The 17,230-nt window shown below is 39.6% G+C and overlaps 1 protein-coding gene across 2 annotated transcripts; it reads right to left on the reverse strand.

Annotated features, from left to right (window-relative positions):
• Positions 1-310: 310 nt before the first annotated feature.
• Positions 311-15,436, reverse strand: LOC145478459 (fibroblast growth factor receptor-like 1). Of its 2 annotated transcripts, none has more exons than XM_081456499.1 (7): positions 12,607-12,906; positions 9,857-10,293; positions 6,913-6,987; positions 4,982-5,269; positions 3,937-4,311; positions 2,189-2,269; positions 311-1,463 (listed from the first exon to the last, which is right to left on the reverse strand). In XM_081456499.1, the coding sequence occupies exons 2-7, from the start codon at positions 9,930-9,932 to the stop codon at positions 1,273-1,275; spliced, it is 1,086 nt and encodes a 361-aa protein (XP_081312625.1). In that variant the 5' UTR covers positions 9,933-10,293; positions 12,607-12,906; the 3' UTR covers positions 311-1,272. The 2 variants fall into 2 exon arrangements, with proteins under 2 accessions (XP_081312625.1, XP_081312624.1); XM_081456498.1 differs by lacking the exon at positions 12,607-12,906 and adding an exon at positions 15,300-15,436 and having other exon boundaries at positions 376-1,463.
• Between the last annotated feature and the right edge of the window lie 1,794 nt (positions 15,437-17,230).

Raw genomic sequence — 17,230 nt, forward strand, 5'->3', positions numbered from 1 at the left:
ATTAAGAACTGAAAGAATCTAGCTGTTTCAGTAAAAGGAAATTCTTAATGAAACTTATACATAAAACCTGAATACACTTGTTTTTAATACTATCACCATTATGCACTCCTGCTGCGTACTTGAAAGGGAACTTTGCACCGGGGACACCAACGTGAACACTCGGCCATCAAGTTTCTATATTGCGTGAGAGGCAAACACAAGTAAAGACAATTTCGACACAACAATACACAATTATGGGTCTTTCAGCATTTGTATTGAACCCTTGATACCCGGCCGTGGTGCGTTGTCCGTCACATTTCTTTTAAAGATGATTTGTTTTCAATTTTCATTTTTACTCGCGGCATTTGAAACGTTACTTTGTAGAAATAAGATCGATTCATGAAGATTTCGTATATTAGAAAACTAATAGGGTCTTTTTTCTCTAACTATACAATTGCAGTGGAGTTTTCGGCCACTAGGGAAATAAAAATTTTTCAGTTCACAACACTCCGAGACCGTTGCACTCATGTCGAGGATTGCACACTAGTGAGATCCATGCATGCTCTTTCTGATAAATACCTCAAATTGTTAGTAACAGGCTAGGTTACTCCATATTTCACGGAGAAGATTATGTGTGTTTTGATGACTTGTTTACGAATGAGGACACACCTGTATGTATCTTATTAACGTGCACACCTGGACATTTTTCTGAACTGTATTTATTTCTGAACTGACTTTCGCAACAACAAGACACTTTAACTCATGCTATATTTCCCGCAAATGAAATGAAACTGAATTTTGCGCACCAACAAAGATTTCAAACTGGTCTGTGGTAGAAGGTACACCTTGAATTTGCGTTTTACGTCGTTGAAATTTTGGTTAGTTTTTATCCGCCAGCGCGGAACTGAATCAGGGAAGGGATTTTTCTATATATACACATTCATTTATCAGTAGTTTAGTTGTAAAAGGGCGAAAAGAAAAGAAATGTTATGATTTGCATGTTGTCCCAAATTCACGTCATTTAAAGTCGAACATACACTTTTAACACCGGCTTTAATAACCAGCAAAACAAAGTAGAACCGACTTCGGATATATAATTAAGACAATTCGAGATTAAATACACGATAGTTATACTTGTGCAAAAACAACCCTTCCATGGGCACGATCTACAACAACATCTGTAAGGTGTGGGCAGGTATAACTTGCCCAAACGTCAGGTTTTAACAGTGTCACATATGCTCATTCTTGTCCAACATTGCCGGTGATCGCCAGAAAGATGTAGTCCCTCATGCTTTACGAGATCTCTATTCCTGGCTTTGTCGCTGTGATTCTCTTATGATACAGATGGCACCAGAGAAGGGCGATTGTTGTAATGACAGCCCAGGTGCTCAGTACACCTATAAACACACTGAGCGGTATCTTGGCCTCTCGGGATCTAGATAACACAGGTTTAGGCGATGGGTTGTCCAATGTAACGTTGGTTTCTGACGATTAAACAATTAAAAAAAGAAAAAAATGTGAAGATTTAAATTAATGTTGTTCGTACTTTTTTACCACTTATGTCATATTGTGTTGTCATAAGAACCACCCAATATAAATCATTTTTCTGCGCGTCATTGAGTACACACCGATGACTGATCACACTGAGTGGAAAAAAGATCTTTATATAAAAACAAAACTCAGCGGAAAATATGGAAAGTCAATGATACTTCTTGGCGACAAAAAAAGTGCAATTCTGCCAAAACTGATGAGGCGGTGTGCTTGCCATTGTGCAGTTTGCTAAGCGGCATTAACTTTGAAACTTGCATTCTTGCGTCGTATGTTGTTACTTTTTCCGCAGTCCATGTAACAGAACATCGTGGACGATTTGGTCGCTTTGTCCTATCCAAGTTCTTTATTTTCGCTTTGTACCCCCATCACCAGTCCGGGATCTAGCTATGCTAAATCATACGCTGTGGTCACCTCAGAATTGAGATGACCGCGATATCATGGCGGGATGTTGCCTTTGCCATTTCTTCGGTTGTACCCGGGTCAACTACCTATAGTTTTGGATATTTGGACGAGAAAGGAGATTCGTGCGTTGCTAAGATGGCCGTCAAAGACAAACTATAAAGATGCAACTTTTAATCGCATCAAACTATGAAGTGACCAAAAATACAGCCAAATAGAGCTGAAAGAGAAACCAAATCCATGTATAGGTTCATCTTACCTGTAGAAAGCGAGGATTCTGTGTTGTGATGTTTCGCGAGGTAGTTTTTCTCAGGATTTGCTGTCGTGTCTGAAAGCGACTCTGTCGATCAGTAATATTAAAAGGATTAAAACAGTAGTATGCATTTCACAAAGGTATAGACAAACGTGTGGGTCTTCCCTGGAATGGATAACTGTCTTTTGTTCAAGGAATGTTGCACTGGTAAGATCTTTTGAAGAGAGCCGCTTTCCAATGAAAAATGTTTTTCTGCATCAAATCCAGAGGTTCGGGATGCCACCCGACCTCGTACAAAATTCTCTAGAATTGATCATTACTCACAGCTAGTCTCTCTACCTACGTGTATAAGGGACCAGCGGAATGAGCTGTGCAACCTTAAAAAAACGACAATGATGTACATGCATATGCTACTTGTTATCGGTAGGTCCGTAATCATATATAAAAATGCACATATGAGAAATTCAATTAAAAAAAGCGCACTGAAATGTAGGACAAAACAAAGTATCGAAAGTCAGAAACAAACTTAAGTTTGTGAGCTAAATAGTTGCGATGAACTGAGTAGTGTAAGCCTACCTGATTGAAAAGCACATCGCAAAACAAAACAAATGTTTTAGCTACGCATTTTTATGTTTATTGTACTAAACTCTGCGTTAATTTGTTGTGGAATTTATTTTGTTTTATAAGCAGTTTGCGAAAGTGAAACTGAACGAAATGAGGCGGAATGGTTTCAAAAATTTGTTGCTGAAACGGAAACAGCTAATATTCATACAACGACAAACTGCGATAAAACAAAACGTCTGAAGAGTTTCAACAAACATTAGGAGCTAGTTACGTTCACTGAATTTATCCAGACTGGGCAAGAAAATTTATAAATGAGAATGATACAGTTGTAAAACAAAAAGGTCTTTTGGTTGTGAAAGAAGGAGCATGAGAAATTTATTTGAACAAGGTGAACTATGTTTTCTTTGGCCCAGTAAACACACAAACGCCGAAAAAAAAAGAACCATTTCGTTTAGACCAAACTAGCACTTTTGTTATGTGATCAAGATATCTTTCTACATAGAGGGTCAAGGAACCAAAGGAAAATTACTAATTGTGAACAGCTCTTTTTTTTATTTAAGTTGAGAACGATGATCAGGCGGCCATTTTGCTCATTCGAATACGATAAGACCGTGCATTACACGTCGATATATTTGGTCTTTCAACGTCATCAAATTGCTAAACAGGCAAAAATATGCGGATGCTCTAAAAGACCCTATCAATTCCTATTTAGTAATGGCAGGCGATTTTTATCCAAAACTTAGAACTAGACATGCTTTTTATATTGTTTGCGTTGTTTTTCCGACACGTATTCTGTTACCTTAAACACGATTAAGACTACCCAGAAAGAAACTATTTAAAAGAACAGGAAGCGTCGAATCTAATTTCCTTTTAAATTAAGCTGTCTATGGCCGGCAAAAGGAGTTAATTAAAGGGATATAGGGGGACTAAGATATTTACAATACCTCAATGACTTCTGTCACTTTCGATTAACGGTGATGTTATTGCATACGTTGGGTTGGAATGCAATGTCGTATCATGATTCCAAAAAAACAGACAAGCTCACTGAGATGAACTGAATTAAGACAACTTCGTTCAGATGAATAAAGAGTAAAACACGTTTTTTTCGTTAACTACTGATTTAAGTAGTCGAACGATTCTATCGTTCTCACAAAACGCCCAAAGTTTAACGAACTGGATGTAGTTCTTACCTTCTGACCCTTTCCACCTGTCCGTTTTCTCGCTTAAAAACGCACTCCTGTAGTCGGAACCAAGATGGTTACTAACGTAACACGTATACGGTCCAAAATCTTTGGGTGTGGCGTTTCTGATGTTCACTTTAACGCCGTACTTTCCTGCAACGTGAACCGTTTCATATTGCGCAGGATCAACAAGGGTGTACGAACCTCTTTCAAAGTCAAGTGAATTGGGGTACGTGCTGGGGACATCATCCCACTTTACCCATCTAAAATCTGGAAGTGTTCCACTGACAAGGACGATGCAAGTCATCGAAGCGTTTTGTCCAAGCTGGACGCTGGTGTTTCTTGGGGAACCGCACTTCAAAATGGGCTTACTTCGAGATTTTTCTGTGTAAGAGAGAAACGTAGAACGATTGTAGACAGTTTATATTAACTAGATTGGAAAGGTGAACGCTCTGTTGAACCAAAAAAATGAGTTGGTCAAGAAGCAATCAACTACCAATCAAGAATGAGGTTTTGAAACTTTACGATCATTGAAAATCGTTTCCCGGGATCCTATCGTTGCCTTGAGTGAATGAACGATGACACCCCACTACCCCACGGGCTTACCCAAAATAGTAAATTTTTTGGACCAAAAAACTGAGTAACTCAGATTTTATTCCAACGTATTTAAGCTACCAAACGGTTCTAATGGCAGAACCTTCGGCTCAGATGTAGCGTCCACGAATATAGTGGAATTCGATAAAATGACGACTGTAGCTAAACCAGCAAGAAGCATGCAGAGATGTTTTCAAAGAGGTAGTGAACATTACTGTTCTGGTATAGAACGTCCGATTATGTCAGTTCTACAGTTTATATTTATCGGTTCTAATTATTTTTCAACCCAGTGCCTAACTTGGCAATCTCATTTATCCAGTTCTTTTCCACAAATGTTTCGATGATATCAAGACTCTTGACTTACCACCAGGATATGAAACCGATGCATCAGTGCACTTTGTACTACTTTACTATCCTAGATCTGATAGCATTTCTCTTTCTTTATTCTCCGATTACTTACCTACAACTCGTAGTGTATAAGTATGATTGATTGAGCCATAGGCGTTGGAAACTACACACGTGTATTTGCCCGAGTCCAGGGGTACCAAATCTTTAAGTTTTAGGTACCACATGTTTGTCTTAAGCCTCGGCTGTAATCGCCTGTGTATGGAAGGATCTCCGTCTTTTAACCACTGGAATCTCAAAGGACTTGAGCCATTGGCTTTGCACTTTAGTCTAACAGTGTGACGTGCTGGCCACGCAATGAACGTTTGTTGCATTCTGATGGAGTCCACAAATCTGGGAGAAGCTGCACACGAAGAAAGTTGAATCAGGTGAAAATCAACTGTGTGAAGGACGGAATCACGGCGATGAAAGAAAACGTCGCCTACCGTGCAGAGTAACAGTTGCGAAAACATAAAATAATACACATTTATTATATGGCGGTGTCTCACAAGGACTGGGAACTACCGAATTCACGAATTTGATTGGCTGAAACCGATATTGACCGCGGTCTAGATTTTCCCATCTAGACCGACATCTAGACCGGTTTCATTTTGCGTTGAAAAAGTAGCAAACTAAAATACAAAAATGTTCATCATTTTCTTTTATTTAATTCTCAATCATTTATGGAAGTGCCAAAAAGCCTGAGGACAAAAAAAAAAGTAAAGAGGACGAGCAAATTTCGGCAGGTTTAAGTTAAGCTCATCGCCGTTCGCAAGCGAAATCTCAGCAAACCAGTTACGGATTAGAGTTTTCTTCTTTGCCATATAATAAACATCTTATTAATCGAGCTAAGTCGATCTGTATGGGAGAATCTTGACCTCGGTCGTGTGTACAGACCTCACTGCGTTCGGTCTGTACTCACGTCCTCGGTCAAGATTCTCCCATACAGACCTCCAGCTCGGTTAATAAGAGCTAACTAATAACTAGGAATTTGCCCCTCGTCCTCTGTCACTGTATGGTTACATCCCCTTTAACTAAGTCTGTCAGCACCGAAAACGTAACGTAAAAGAAATGAGACAAAACAAAAGACAGAGTCGACGAACAACCAGAGCAATAGGAGCATTAGCAACGACGAGGGCAACGCCGAAGACGACGCCATGTCAAAAATTAAATTATATTTTACCAGCGAAATTCGCAACTATCTAGTTTAGTACGCCGATGGCTCTAAAAACGTCCTCAGGCTAAATATGCAATGACAGCGTTCACTTCTAAATGGAAACACGAAAAATTAGCCGTCGTCGTTCGCGTTCCTCAGACTACGCAAACCTTAGTCATTTCACGTTCTTGATTTGCAGAGGACGGCAAAGAAATGTACAAAGATTTATGAGGCACGTGCACAGCTATTGTTTTGCTCATTAAGCCTTTTGTTTGGTGGCGATCTCGTTGCCGTCCTCGTCGCGGTTTGCTTAAGTTCCCTATGAGTGACTTACGAAAACGGGAGGTAGGCTTGGCAATACAACTTCGATTGTTATAGTTTGAAACTCCTTTCTAAATTTCAACCAGTTTGTCAGAAGCGGGAATTCTTTTTTTTCCACGACAGCTACTCTCTTATCTAATTTCCTAACGGCATGATTGATTCAATGACTGTGGGAATGTAACTGGGATTGGAGTGCCCCAAAACTGAAGTAAAGCAACGTAAAGCTTATCTCTCGAATGCACCTTCTCGTGCGTTGTACAATTCTGGGCGCTACACTCTGTTGATTATTCCGTCTACGACTGAAACGACATCGTGAAATGAGCAAATTTTGTATTATCTGGAGAACTGAACCGAGGCAGTAAATTTTCATTGACTTTATTTCTCCGTGAACGCCGTTTCTCCATTTTAGCTGTCTACATTAAGATTAGCTGTTTGCGTTAAGATACAAACTGAGCTGTAATAGATTTCAAAGGCAGTGTAGGATAAGCAAGATATACAATATTTTTCCACTCCCTAATAACTAGACCAACCTTGAGCATCTCCAGAATTCGTGTTTGAAGAAGATGACGACGTTGTTGACATGTAACTCATCGACGTAGAGCTCCCTGAAGATCAAGAACAGAAACCTATGAGTTGGCAATGCATACACATGCGACTATTTTCATGTTAACATCATAATATAAATGAAAGCAATTCTCTTTTAAAGTGATTTGTTGATAGGTTGACAGACTAATACATGAAAATGGGGCCAATCTGTAACTTGGTTGCGGTGAAATGGACGGTTTCGTTGGGAAATAGCTTGGTCGTTCATTTTAACTTTGTCCGCAAATAAATCAAAAAACGCTTCTGCTTAGATTTCTCTCCTAGTTTTAGATCATCGCAGTTACGGTATTTAAGGCACTGGAGGTATACATTGAATAGGTAGGCATTCACTTTAACACTTTCATTGGAGTACGCGAAAGCCCAGAATACTGATTCAGAGAACGCAAACCTCTTTCAGATCACAGCCAAGTGAAAGGTTACAACCTTGGGCGGATGTCGTTATCTCCGTAACAATGGTCAGTCCCTGTATGTTCGTAAGACGTACCATAACGATTTCTGTTTGGTTAATTTGAATAGGGTACTAAAACGTACACTCAGGAACGGGCATATTACTCTGGCATGGTTTGGCGGGATTGCTCGTGTCATCTTTCTTACGACGCAAATGGACTTGGGAGCATTCGTGAATGGAGCTTTTACATGTAATTGAGAGTTGATTACACGGGAACAAAGGAGCTATTGAAAAGAGGCTGGAAATTGATAAATAATGTGTCTGAGGATTTCAGTTGATAACAAGAGCTCTTTTGTATCCTGTCAAATGAACAGCCGGGTTTATAACATTCCCTGACGCAAGTTCTATTGAGTAAGGACCACGATTGAGTTGGGTCGCTTATAAGGTGTACGAAGAGCGAGATGTATCGTCTAGCAAATAAATCTAGATAGGCTACATTTCTTAAGGGTTTTGCTTATTACAATAAAATTCGTGCAAATTTAGTGCCATCTCCCATTTTCAATCAACGGGATTTTTTACAGATTAACTTTATTTCGCCGTCAGTCCCAAATAAAACGATTATGGACGTTCCCGAATGATACCATTAGAACCTGTATTATTTTTTCGTTTCACAGGAAGCAGTACTCACTCCTATGTTACATCTGATATTTCTTATGAACTGCCACAATGTATCACTTTCGCTTCAAGGCATTAATTTTAGGTTATTTCGGGAAACAAGTGTTTCAAATCTGAAACAACACAAGATAATACGAAGAAATGTTATCACTGCTAATGCGACATCTTGACGCTGGGAAACATAGATTAAAAGACTGATGCTGTACTCGGTCAAAATTTTTATGTTTGATAAAACTGGCCATGTCAGTTTCAGTCGCATTAACGGCTTGTTGGTGGAAACGTGTACCGCTTACATTGTTCCGCGACCAGTGAAGACTAGTCTTTCTCAAGTGAAGTGTAAAACTTTGCAAAAGGTCAGAAAATTGGTCAACATCTTTTTGAGAGTTACGTATTGCCACTTTAGTTCTGAACAACTGTGTAATGCCTTATAAGGAATGAAACCTAAAAGTTAAACAGTGTTTCCATCATCGAGAAATACAAGTTCATCGCGAACTTTGACTGACGTACAATCTTTTGCACTGACAGAACTTTCCGGTATTTGGCAAACGGCTGGCAAGTCGCGTGCCATTATAGGAATAATTGTGTGGCAGGCACGTGTGAACATTACAAAGCGATCTCTTGATTTTCATGTCGTCGAACCGAAATTGTACACGAGATTGATTGTCGTCAAAGGATCATCCTCTTGTGGAAAACCACAGACTATTAAGCGGGCTGATTCTAGCAGTCGTCACGGCGTAAGTAACAAGCAGACTTAACATTTTTTTTGACACAGTGTTGATCTAACCGTTATTGTTTTGGTCGAAGACAGGCCTGAAGTTAATGTTGACAGGGTGTGCAAAACAATCCGGTTTGAAGTATCCTTTACGGAAATTAAAGGGCAAAGGACTTGGACAAATTAAGATCGTAGTGGGGTCGTTATATATGAGTGCATTTCTTCACTATTCTCAGCTGATGTCGTTTTCGTAGTTACAATTTGTAAGTTCAGGAATTCCAACATAGTACGAAACAGTTAAACAGGCTGCGATTTGGGAAAGGAAGCTGTCAGGTTTTGTTGAGAAAAATTTCACGCCCCTCATCATATGTTCCCCTGCTGATTCCAATCTAACATTTATCCCTGACGTAGTTAATTTGGTTCTAGATCTTTCGTTCATCTCGTAAAGGGGCAGTATATCACAACGCCTTTGGTAAGCGCTGAAGAATTATAAAGAGATGAGAAAAAAAGCTAGTGAACCTCTTTTTCGCGCAGCAACTTATTCGATGATATTTATATTTGTTCTTCACCGATGGTCTGTTTCGGGCGTCGAATATAAACTACTTTGGGCAAATGTTCTTGTTGCATGATGAGGATGAAAGCAAGACATGTTTTTTCCCTTTATGGTAAACATATTTTGACACTAAAAGAACAGCATGTTCCCACCAGGATAACAAAATACAGACCGTGAGATGGGAGGTGTGAGCACCTTTGCCGGGTACCGATCGTGCTCCTACGCCACCCGAATTACGGTAACATTGACACTTTGTACCAGTGCCAGAAAAACAACTCATCACACCCGCGGTTCTATTCGCCGAGTACTTATTTTTTCGTTTGCAAAATATTTAAAGTAAAGGGAAGTTTTTCACCCATTGGCAGTTGAATCGCACGCACCTCCCTGGCGCAATAAGGACAGAAATTAGGAACATCCGCCTCATACTGAGAACCATCGCCCGAGGGAGGGTGTCTAAATATTATTACTTCTTTGATACTGTGATGCAGTTAGCGAAAGACAGAGTAAACACAAAGCAATCTAAATTATTTATTCTTGTCGTACCTGCCGCATCCGTCGTGATTTGCATCGCTAATGTACATGCAGCGAAAACGACTCTCCAATCAGCCCTTTGCCTCATGTTGTGCACCTCACCTTGATGGCAACTTTGCTGCCTTATCTTTACTCCAGCTCCGTAACGCGTTTATGTTTTTAAAGTTTTCTGCAGCTTGTTTGTATTAGAATTGACGCGCTGCAGCCAGAAGTGCGACCAGATATCGTGCGGGCTGGCGCCAGACGGCGGAACCTTGATGTTTTATCAGGAAGGAAGTTATCTGTGTTACAAGCTCATTCCTTGGCACTGGAATGGTTAAGATCTCTCAACTTCCTAATGTTTGACAAGGCTTTCCTATTTTAGGTCACCTGAAGAGCGCCCATACAAGTACACGGTTTCTGAAAGGCCAGAAATGTTCGTTCCACGTATTGACGTAATCTTCCACAACCTGCAGGTTAAATACCGTTGGTCATATTTACAAACAGGGGATTCAAGGGGTAAACTGTTGAGATAAATGAAATCTTGTGTTTAGTTTCCAGCTGTCTGCTTACCGTCTTGGCTAATTTCAAAGGTCTGTTATCTTGCTCAAAATAAGTTATTTCTCACGCGAGTGTTGTCATTGCCCTTGTGCTTACTGGGAAAATCAGGCTCGAGTTTTGCACCTGATTTTGTTGAAAACAACGAAACTGTTTTGTAATAGATCGCGTATTTGGAGGCCTGCTGGGAGAGGGTATTATTGCCCTAAGCCTAATTTGCGGATGTCTTATGCTTTCTACCTATCGTTTCAGGTAAACGGCTGGTAACTAGATCTTCAGATATCACAGCGTCCAGTTCCGATGCAGACTAAATTTTAGCCTGTTGGGTGCGCAATCGATAAAGGAAACGTAGCTATCAGATCAGCTTAACTATCGACTGGAAGGGATTACTTTGTCCTGACGAAAGCAGGCGAAAGCTTTCAAGTGGACGAGTTTTCTAATGGATTCTTTCGTCGAAAAGAAACGGAAGAAGCAGTTGAATTTCTGGACAATGACACGCACATTGCTGTGAGCAGCTTGAATTATCATCCTTGCTTACTCATCCCACTATTGTTTTATATAACTAAACAAAACCTGTAGGAAGCATTGTTAGGAGGCTTTCTTCTTCACTCAGTTAAATTACTTGACCTTCAATTTAGTCCTTAGCCCATGGTTGACCATGGATCATGACATTAAGGAAAAAAACGGGATGAACTCTTTTAAACATGCCCCAGTTTTAAGAGCGATTTTACATAAGGATACCAACAGACTTCCAACATCCCATTGACTCTGGAACCTGGGGGGGGGGGGGGGTACTTTGGGAATTTCTGGGTGGGGATGTGCCGCTGGGACCCTGGAACCCTTAGCCTATACCAGAGCTAGTTCAGCTGAATTTTGCTAACCTATACAAGAGTGAACTCCCCAAATCCCCCCATCTATCGACACTGTTGAGGCTGATTTGCGTAAATTTAAACTTGCCGATTTGATTTATATATATTTTTGAGTGGCACTTCCTGGTTTCCTTACTCTAGATAAAATCTTCAACCACCGGCCAGTTTTGTGAAAAATGATATCCTATTCTAGACCCAAACGCTCTGATTTATATACCCTATCCTAGAGTAAACTGCTTGAAAACCATACCCTTCACAGCGGCACATACCTATATAGCCCATATATGGCGGTACCTCCCCCCCCCCCGGGGCTCTGGACTTTGTGATAAGTTATTGAATCGTTTAGAGCCATCGACGTCATCTACTACTGACTACTTAAAACACTTGATATGATGCTATGTTTGACGGCACTAAGGCTGTAACCTGACTGAGTTGTCTGAGCTTCAGTCTCTGTTCAATCTCCACCGTCGCTGCACATGATGTTTATAGACATCGCATTCCGTCATCTTTGATTTTTTTTTTTCCGGTCAATTTTGTTTCTTATCTGTTGCAATAGAAACCAAGACAAAACTAAGCATTGACATCCTGACACCAAGTGTATTTTTAGTTCTGTGTAAATCTGTAACGGCTGATGTGCAAGTTAAAAATGGAATCAGGACTCGCATGTGCGTATGTTCATTGTTATCAAGAAACATAAGCTTGATTTATGTGTGTCCGCAGAACACATCTTTCAAGAAAGATTTTGTAGTATTCGGAATTTGATATATGTGGTGTTTTTGATGCCAAATAAAATTACACTTTTCGTTCAAATATGTTCGTCGCTTATGGAACTACGAAAAGATGTTTTTTCCGACAGAATTTTTAAGATTTTATAGACCTCGATCGTTCACGTGGAAATCGATACACAGTTAACAAACAAGCTGACAAGCTAGAGAAATCATGACGTACTTAACTCGAAAATATCGCGTTGCTGTTTGTTCTTTAAACATTTCATTGAACGACGTACTCCCATTTCGTGAACTCTTCTGCCTACAGCTCAGTATGATATTTCAGGAAGTCCACAGAAGCAAACAGAATTGAATGTAAACGCAATTAAATTTGAGCTAATGGATTACAGACTTGTGCTCTTCATTAACCTGTTGGATTTCCTGCCTTTTAAAACAACAACGTAAATTACACAATGTACACTTGTTAAGCTCATTAAAAAACAGAGTACCTCTAGAGTAAGCGGCTTTTGACTTAGTCTTATGCGCCGTTATTACTAACGTCAACAGAATAACGGGCAGGTAATCTTATAATTGATGGAGGGCATCCGAGAAGGACTATGTTCTTAGTTACCTAAAATGGTAAATTTACCTCAGTTCAGTTGCATGATAAAAACGGCTGTTCACAGACATCAGGATCTAAAAGTAGTAAGCGATTGTTGATCGGTTCATGGAATTGACTCAAGAACTATGGTTAATATATCACGGATTGACTGATGCACAACCACCTAGAGGTGATCTTAAACAAAAAGTAAAATGATGGTGTACAAAAAGATGCAATGTGAAGTAAAGGTAGCGTCAGAATCCTAGTAAATCCGCTGTCATTCTTTTCAGTCATTTTTGGCATAAGCTCATTATGATCAAATTCCGTCGGCAAATTCTCTTTGTTAATTTTCTTTAATGCGCGTTAATTTGAACTTATTTGTCTTGCACTGGAGAACGCCATTTTTCACTGATTTTTCATCTCAGCTTTGTTTCTTGTATCATGAGCTTCTACCTAGCTAAATCGTTGCTCCCAAAGTTTTGCGGCCGATGCCACGGTTGAGATATCAAAAGGCACCCGACTCAATCCGACAAAATTTAAAATTTCCTTTAAAAGTTTACTTTTCATATTCTAGCGACATACGAAAACAGTTAAACCTCTAAACTTAAAAGTTGCCTACAATGTAAAGAGTGGATTATGTAATCGAGGGAAAACAAAGCAGTAAATTTCAATTTAATGACCACCAAAATAGAAACCTTTTGTAAGCTTCTTTTGTCGCTTAGTTTCCTTGAGAGAATTGAATTGGATACCGAAGATTTTCCAGTTTGTATTGGAGTCTGTTCAGTGAAACATGGCTTGCTCTGTGCTGTTGAAAGGTATTTACCCAATACGCTAGTTTTAGACGACGATTGAAAGCACATTTTTGATGGCAGGGAATAACAAATCATGGCACGAGAGGAATGTCTTTTAAAACGCATTGGGCATGCGCAAGATAATCGACATGTTACCCCATTCTCGTTCCCAAATCTGCGCATCTGTTTATTAACGGAAGGAAGCCTGGGCACTGGCATCGGGAACGGTTTGAAAGTTTTTGATAGTAGGCCACGTTGCGAAGTCCTTAGTGATAACTGCAGGCGCCCACTTTCCACTGGGAAGAATGACATTACCACAATCCTATTTGACAATACCCAGACTGCGATCTAAAGTTGGCTGATCTGCTCACCGTTAGGTAATAAAAGTTAATTAAAATAAAAGTCTATTTCAAGCATGTAAATCAATAATTCAGTGCCAAATTGAACTCAATTTTTGTAGGATACAGTAATAAAAATTGGGTTTAAAAATTGAGTTTAAGAATTAAGTTTAAAAATTGAGTAAAACTGAGTTTAATTTGGCATTGAATTATTACTATTTACAACTTTTGAACTGTTTACCGTGCCACGCAGCAACTGATCCTTTTGGATTACAAAAATTTATTTTTATCATGTCCCAGTTACTGACATATGAAATCTGCAGATACACATAACACTGATTTTTTGATGGATTTGTGTGATATTTTTAGCTGCGGTTAAGAAAAAGCCGCGAGTGCGCTCCTAGATCCTAGGTCGATTGACTGAGGATCGATGGACGGCCCTTGCGTAACCAATGAGATTACTACTTATCTAATATTCAGTCAAGGTCAAAGTCAAACAACAGTTCACTGAAATCTTGCATGAGAAGCCAGGATAGTTCAGAAATGCCTGAATAGAGAATAAAACAGATATCTACATGTTGTAGATACAAATATATGTCATACTTGTATTCAAGCTATATGACGTCGCGTTATTTTGCTGCTATCAGTACCGGAAGCTTGACATTAGTTATGATCATCAGGCCGGACTGTCATACATTCCTTTTAATAGACGGTATGTCCTTGTTGAGGACTTTTTTTCCATTCTTGTCACCCGTTGGCTTGACAATCTATTGATATTGTAAACGGAAGGACTGTTGTTGTTGTTGTACTAATAGATCTCAAATTTACTCAAGGGAGTAAAAACCAAGGTTAACTCTTGCACGAACTTTCCATGAGTTTGATCGATCATATTACAATCAAGTTTAAAATCTACACCGATTTTTGCCATTTACTCCAAGTCTTGTGATCATCCTGTTAACCTTAGAAATTATCAGTGACAAAATTCGTCTTTATTTTGCCACTATTCCCATATACCTAATAAGTTCAAATTAACCCCGCAAAAAAAGAAAGCCTCACAAATTTCATCGAGTACAGCTGATCAGTGAACTACAAACGTCATATGGAGGTACAAGGCAACATTCATGACCTTTCATTTCAATTGTTTTTCACACTGGTGTTTCATCCACAGACTCAAATGTACGATCAACATTAATTGACTCAAGGTTTGAACTCTGAGTTGAAAGCAGCCGACCACGGATTTCCGTAGGTTTACGTCGTCAAACAGCGCAGAATAAACCACTTGACTGAGATTTTGCAACACTCAAGAAAACTTGCAGATTTCACGTGTCCTTGTCTGACAATTTACGGCGATCTCGAACTTTCCTCTTACCAGTTGTTCCAATATCTACACATCCTACGCGCTATTGTCGCGGGCTATTGTCATGAGGATAAGCGGAACAACACTACCTCGCGTAGCTTCTACTTACTAGTAAGCTCAGTTACCGCTTAAATTTGATACCAATAAAGAAATTAAGCCCAAATGCAGTGCAGCCTTTGTATAGTCCAAACCATACCCTGGGAACAGCAGTTGGAAACATTTCCACCTCTGAAAAAGTCAAGACATGGAACTTACCGGTTAACTTTAGTGGAACGGTTCCGCAAACTGGTGACGCCAAATCTGTCACTGCATCTAGTAAAAGGCCAAAGGGAGCTTTTATAGCCTTTGTGCCAGATATATACTGATCTGTTGGCCAGATAGAACATACAGCTCAGCTTAAAAGATTTGTCAACAGATATAACATAGGGTAAATATGTAAGTTTCCACAAATATTTAGCTAGATAGCGGAAACGTAGGACTGAAAGATTACAGGCTATCACGTACGTACGCATGCAAGAAACGCTGGCGATTCAGGCATGTGAAGATCTCTTCAGAAATTCTGTTTGTATAACGAATAGAGAAAACAATGCATCTGCAAACGTTTCGAATAAAGCCCACTACGTTTGAGAAATAACTGATCGCTTATTGTTTTGCGTGATCCATGTGCTTGTTGCTGTAATTATCACCCCAGTGGTGGTAGCTAAGCAGGATATGGATACGTTTTAAGATTTCCGTAAATCATCAGCAACTCACTGTTAAATATGTAAAGTGTTTGTAATGGGGATTAGGTCTGTTCTTATTCTTGTGCACATGAAAGGTCTTTACTTCGATTATTCCTCATGAACAGCACGAACTGGTGAAAATGTAGTTGTGTGTTTGCTGTAGTTTGGGAAACAGAACTCTTTTTTCGGATCTTGTAGAAAGGAACATTTTTACCATCGCTGTCATGCTTGTTAGGTTAAAAACGAAGAGATTTTGCGTTGAGTGCGTTCTTGCTGAAACGAATGCTTCAGGTCCACATTAGCAATGCCCATGAGTAGCTGCATGTTCAGTTGTGTGGTCTTTTTTTCTTGCTGTGCGGTTCGTTTTTCAAACCTCAAACGGAAGGAGAATCTTCATGGAAGCCAAAACACTAACGAAGATCAATATTCTCTTGTGCAAGCTAGATTAAGCCTTTAAGTCCTAAGTGTGATCAGCATTGTGTTTCTCCCATTAATATCGATGCATGGACATACTTGTACAGTTTTGTGAGCATCAAGGAAATCATTACAATGAAAAGTTACCTGGGCTCTTTCTTAACGGCGAATCCTTGTTACTGGTATAGTACGAAATGTTCTCTTATCCCTAAGGAGAATTTCAATGTTGATATCGGGGTTCGAGGGGTTAATTACGAACAAAATGCTTTACAATTTATTTGTCTCAATAAAAACAACAAAAGACGGCTTACGCTTAGCCAAACCAGATCAATTAAGGCTGTCTTATGTTCTCAGCAGCCCATCACATACGGCTCCTGACGGTCTCCACTTTGGTGTTTTTACTTCTGATAGACTGGTATAATCCCTACCAAATATTCAAGTACCACTTGGCCTCACGTTCGGTATGACTGGATTTTGAAATCTACAAATTCGCACTGAAGAGGAGCCATAACTTCCACTCGAAGCTTAATAGACATTCCCAGGGTCCTGTGTAATCGTTGTATTTGTGAAAAACAAAACAGCAACAGCAACAACACATACGAGAATTTGTCTTACACTCTCCGAATTTTCATTCGAGGTAGGAGACCAATCAGATTAAGAGTTTCCAGACCCTGAGGATCACCCAATCATAGCATTTATATTATCAGCGTAGCATCTTTTGAAAGGGTTTTCACTACATAGTTCTAGAGTTCCGTTCAGTTTATTTCCGACTGTATATAATGTTCAAACCTGCAATAAGAAGGTCTGAATTGGATCCTAATCGGTCTTGTTGCGAGTTATTGTTGAAAGAGATCGTGAATGGGATCCTGGCTCAGCTAGCAGTTAGACTCATCGCTTTATCGTACGTTCCCGTTAAAAGACGTGCCCACTTTCAGGCCCAAAAGGCAAAATCATGACAAAATCCATACTCCTACTTCAGACTAAATAAAGAAGCTCAAACCCGCGCTATTAATTTGACGTGGTAATCAGACCTTTTTAGTTTGCATCATG

This window comes from Orbicella franksi, chromosome 2, assembly GCF_964199315.1.
Source record: "Orbicella franksi chromosome 2, jaOrbFran1.1, whole genome shotgun sequence".
Lineage (NCBI taxonomy): Eukaryota > Metazoa > Cnidaria > Anthozoa > Scleractinia > Merulinidae > Orbicella > Orbicella franksi.

Excerpts from the sequence above, each read along its gene's own strand:
- LOC145478459 (XM_081456499.1), bottom strand. The coding sequence starts at position 9,932 with ATGAGGCAAAGGGCTGATTGGAGAGTCGTTTTCGCTGCATGTACATTA. Across the intron at positions 2,270-3,936 it reads CAGGTGGAAAGGGTCAGAAG|AGTCGCTTTCAGACACGACA; the intron begins GTAAGAACTACA and ends ACTGATCGACAG. Across the intron at positions 1,464-2,188 it reads AGAATCCTCGCTTTCTACAG|AAACCAACGTTACATTGGAC; the intron begins GTAAGATGAACC and ends TTTAATCGTCAG.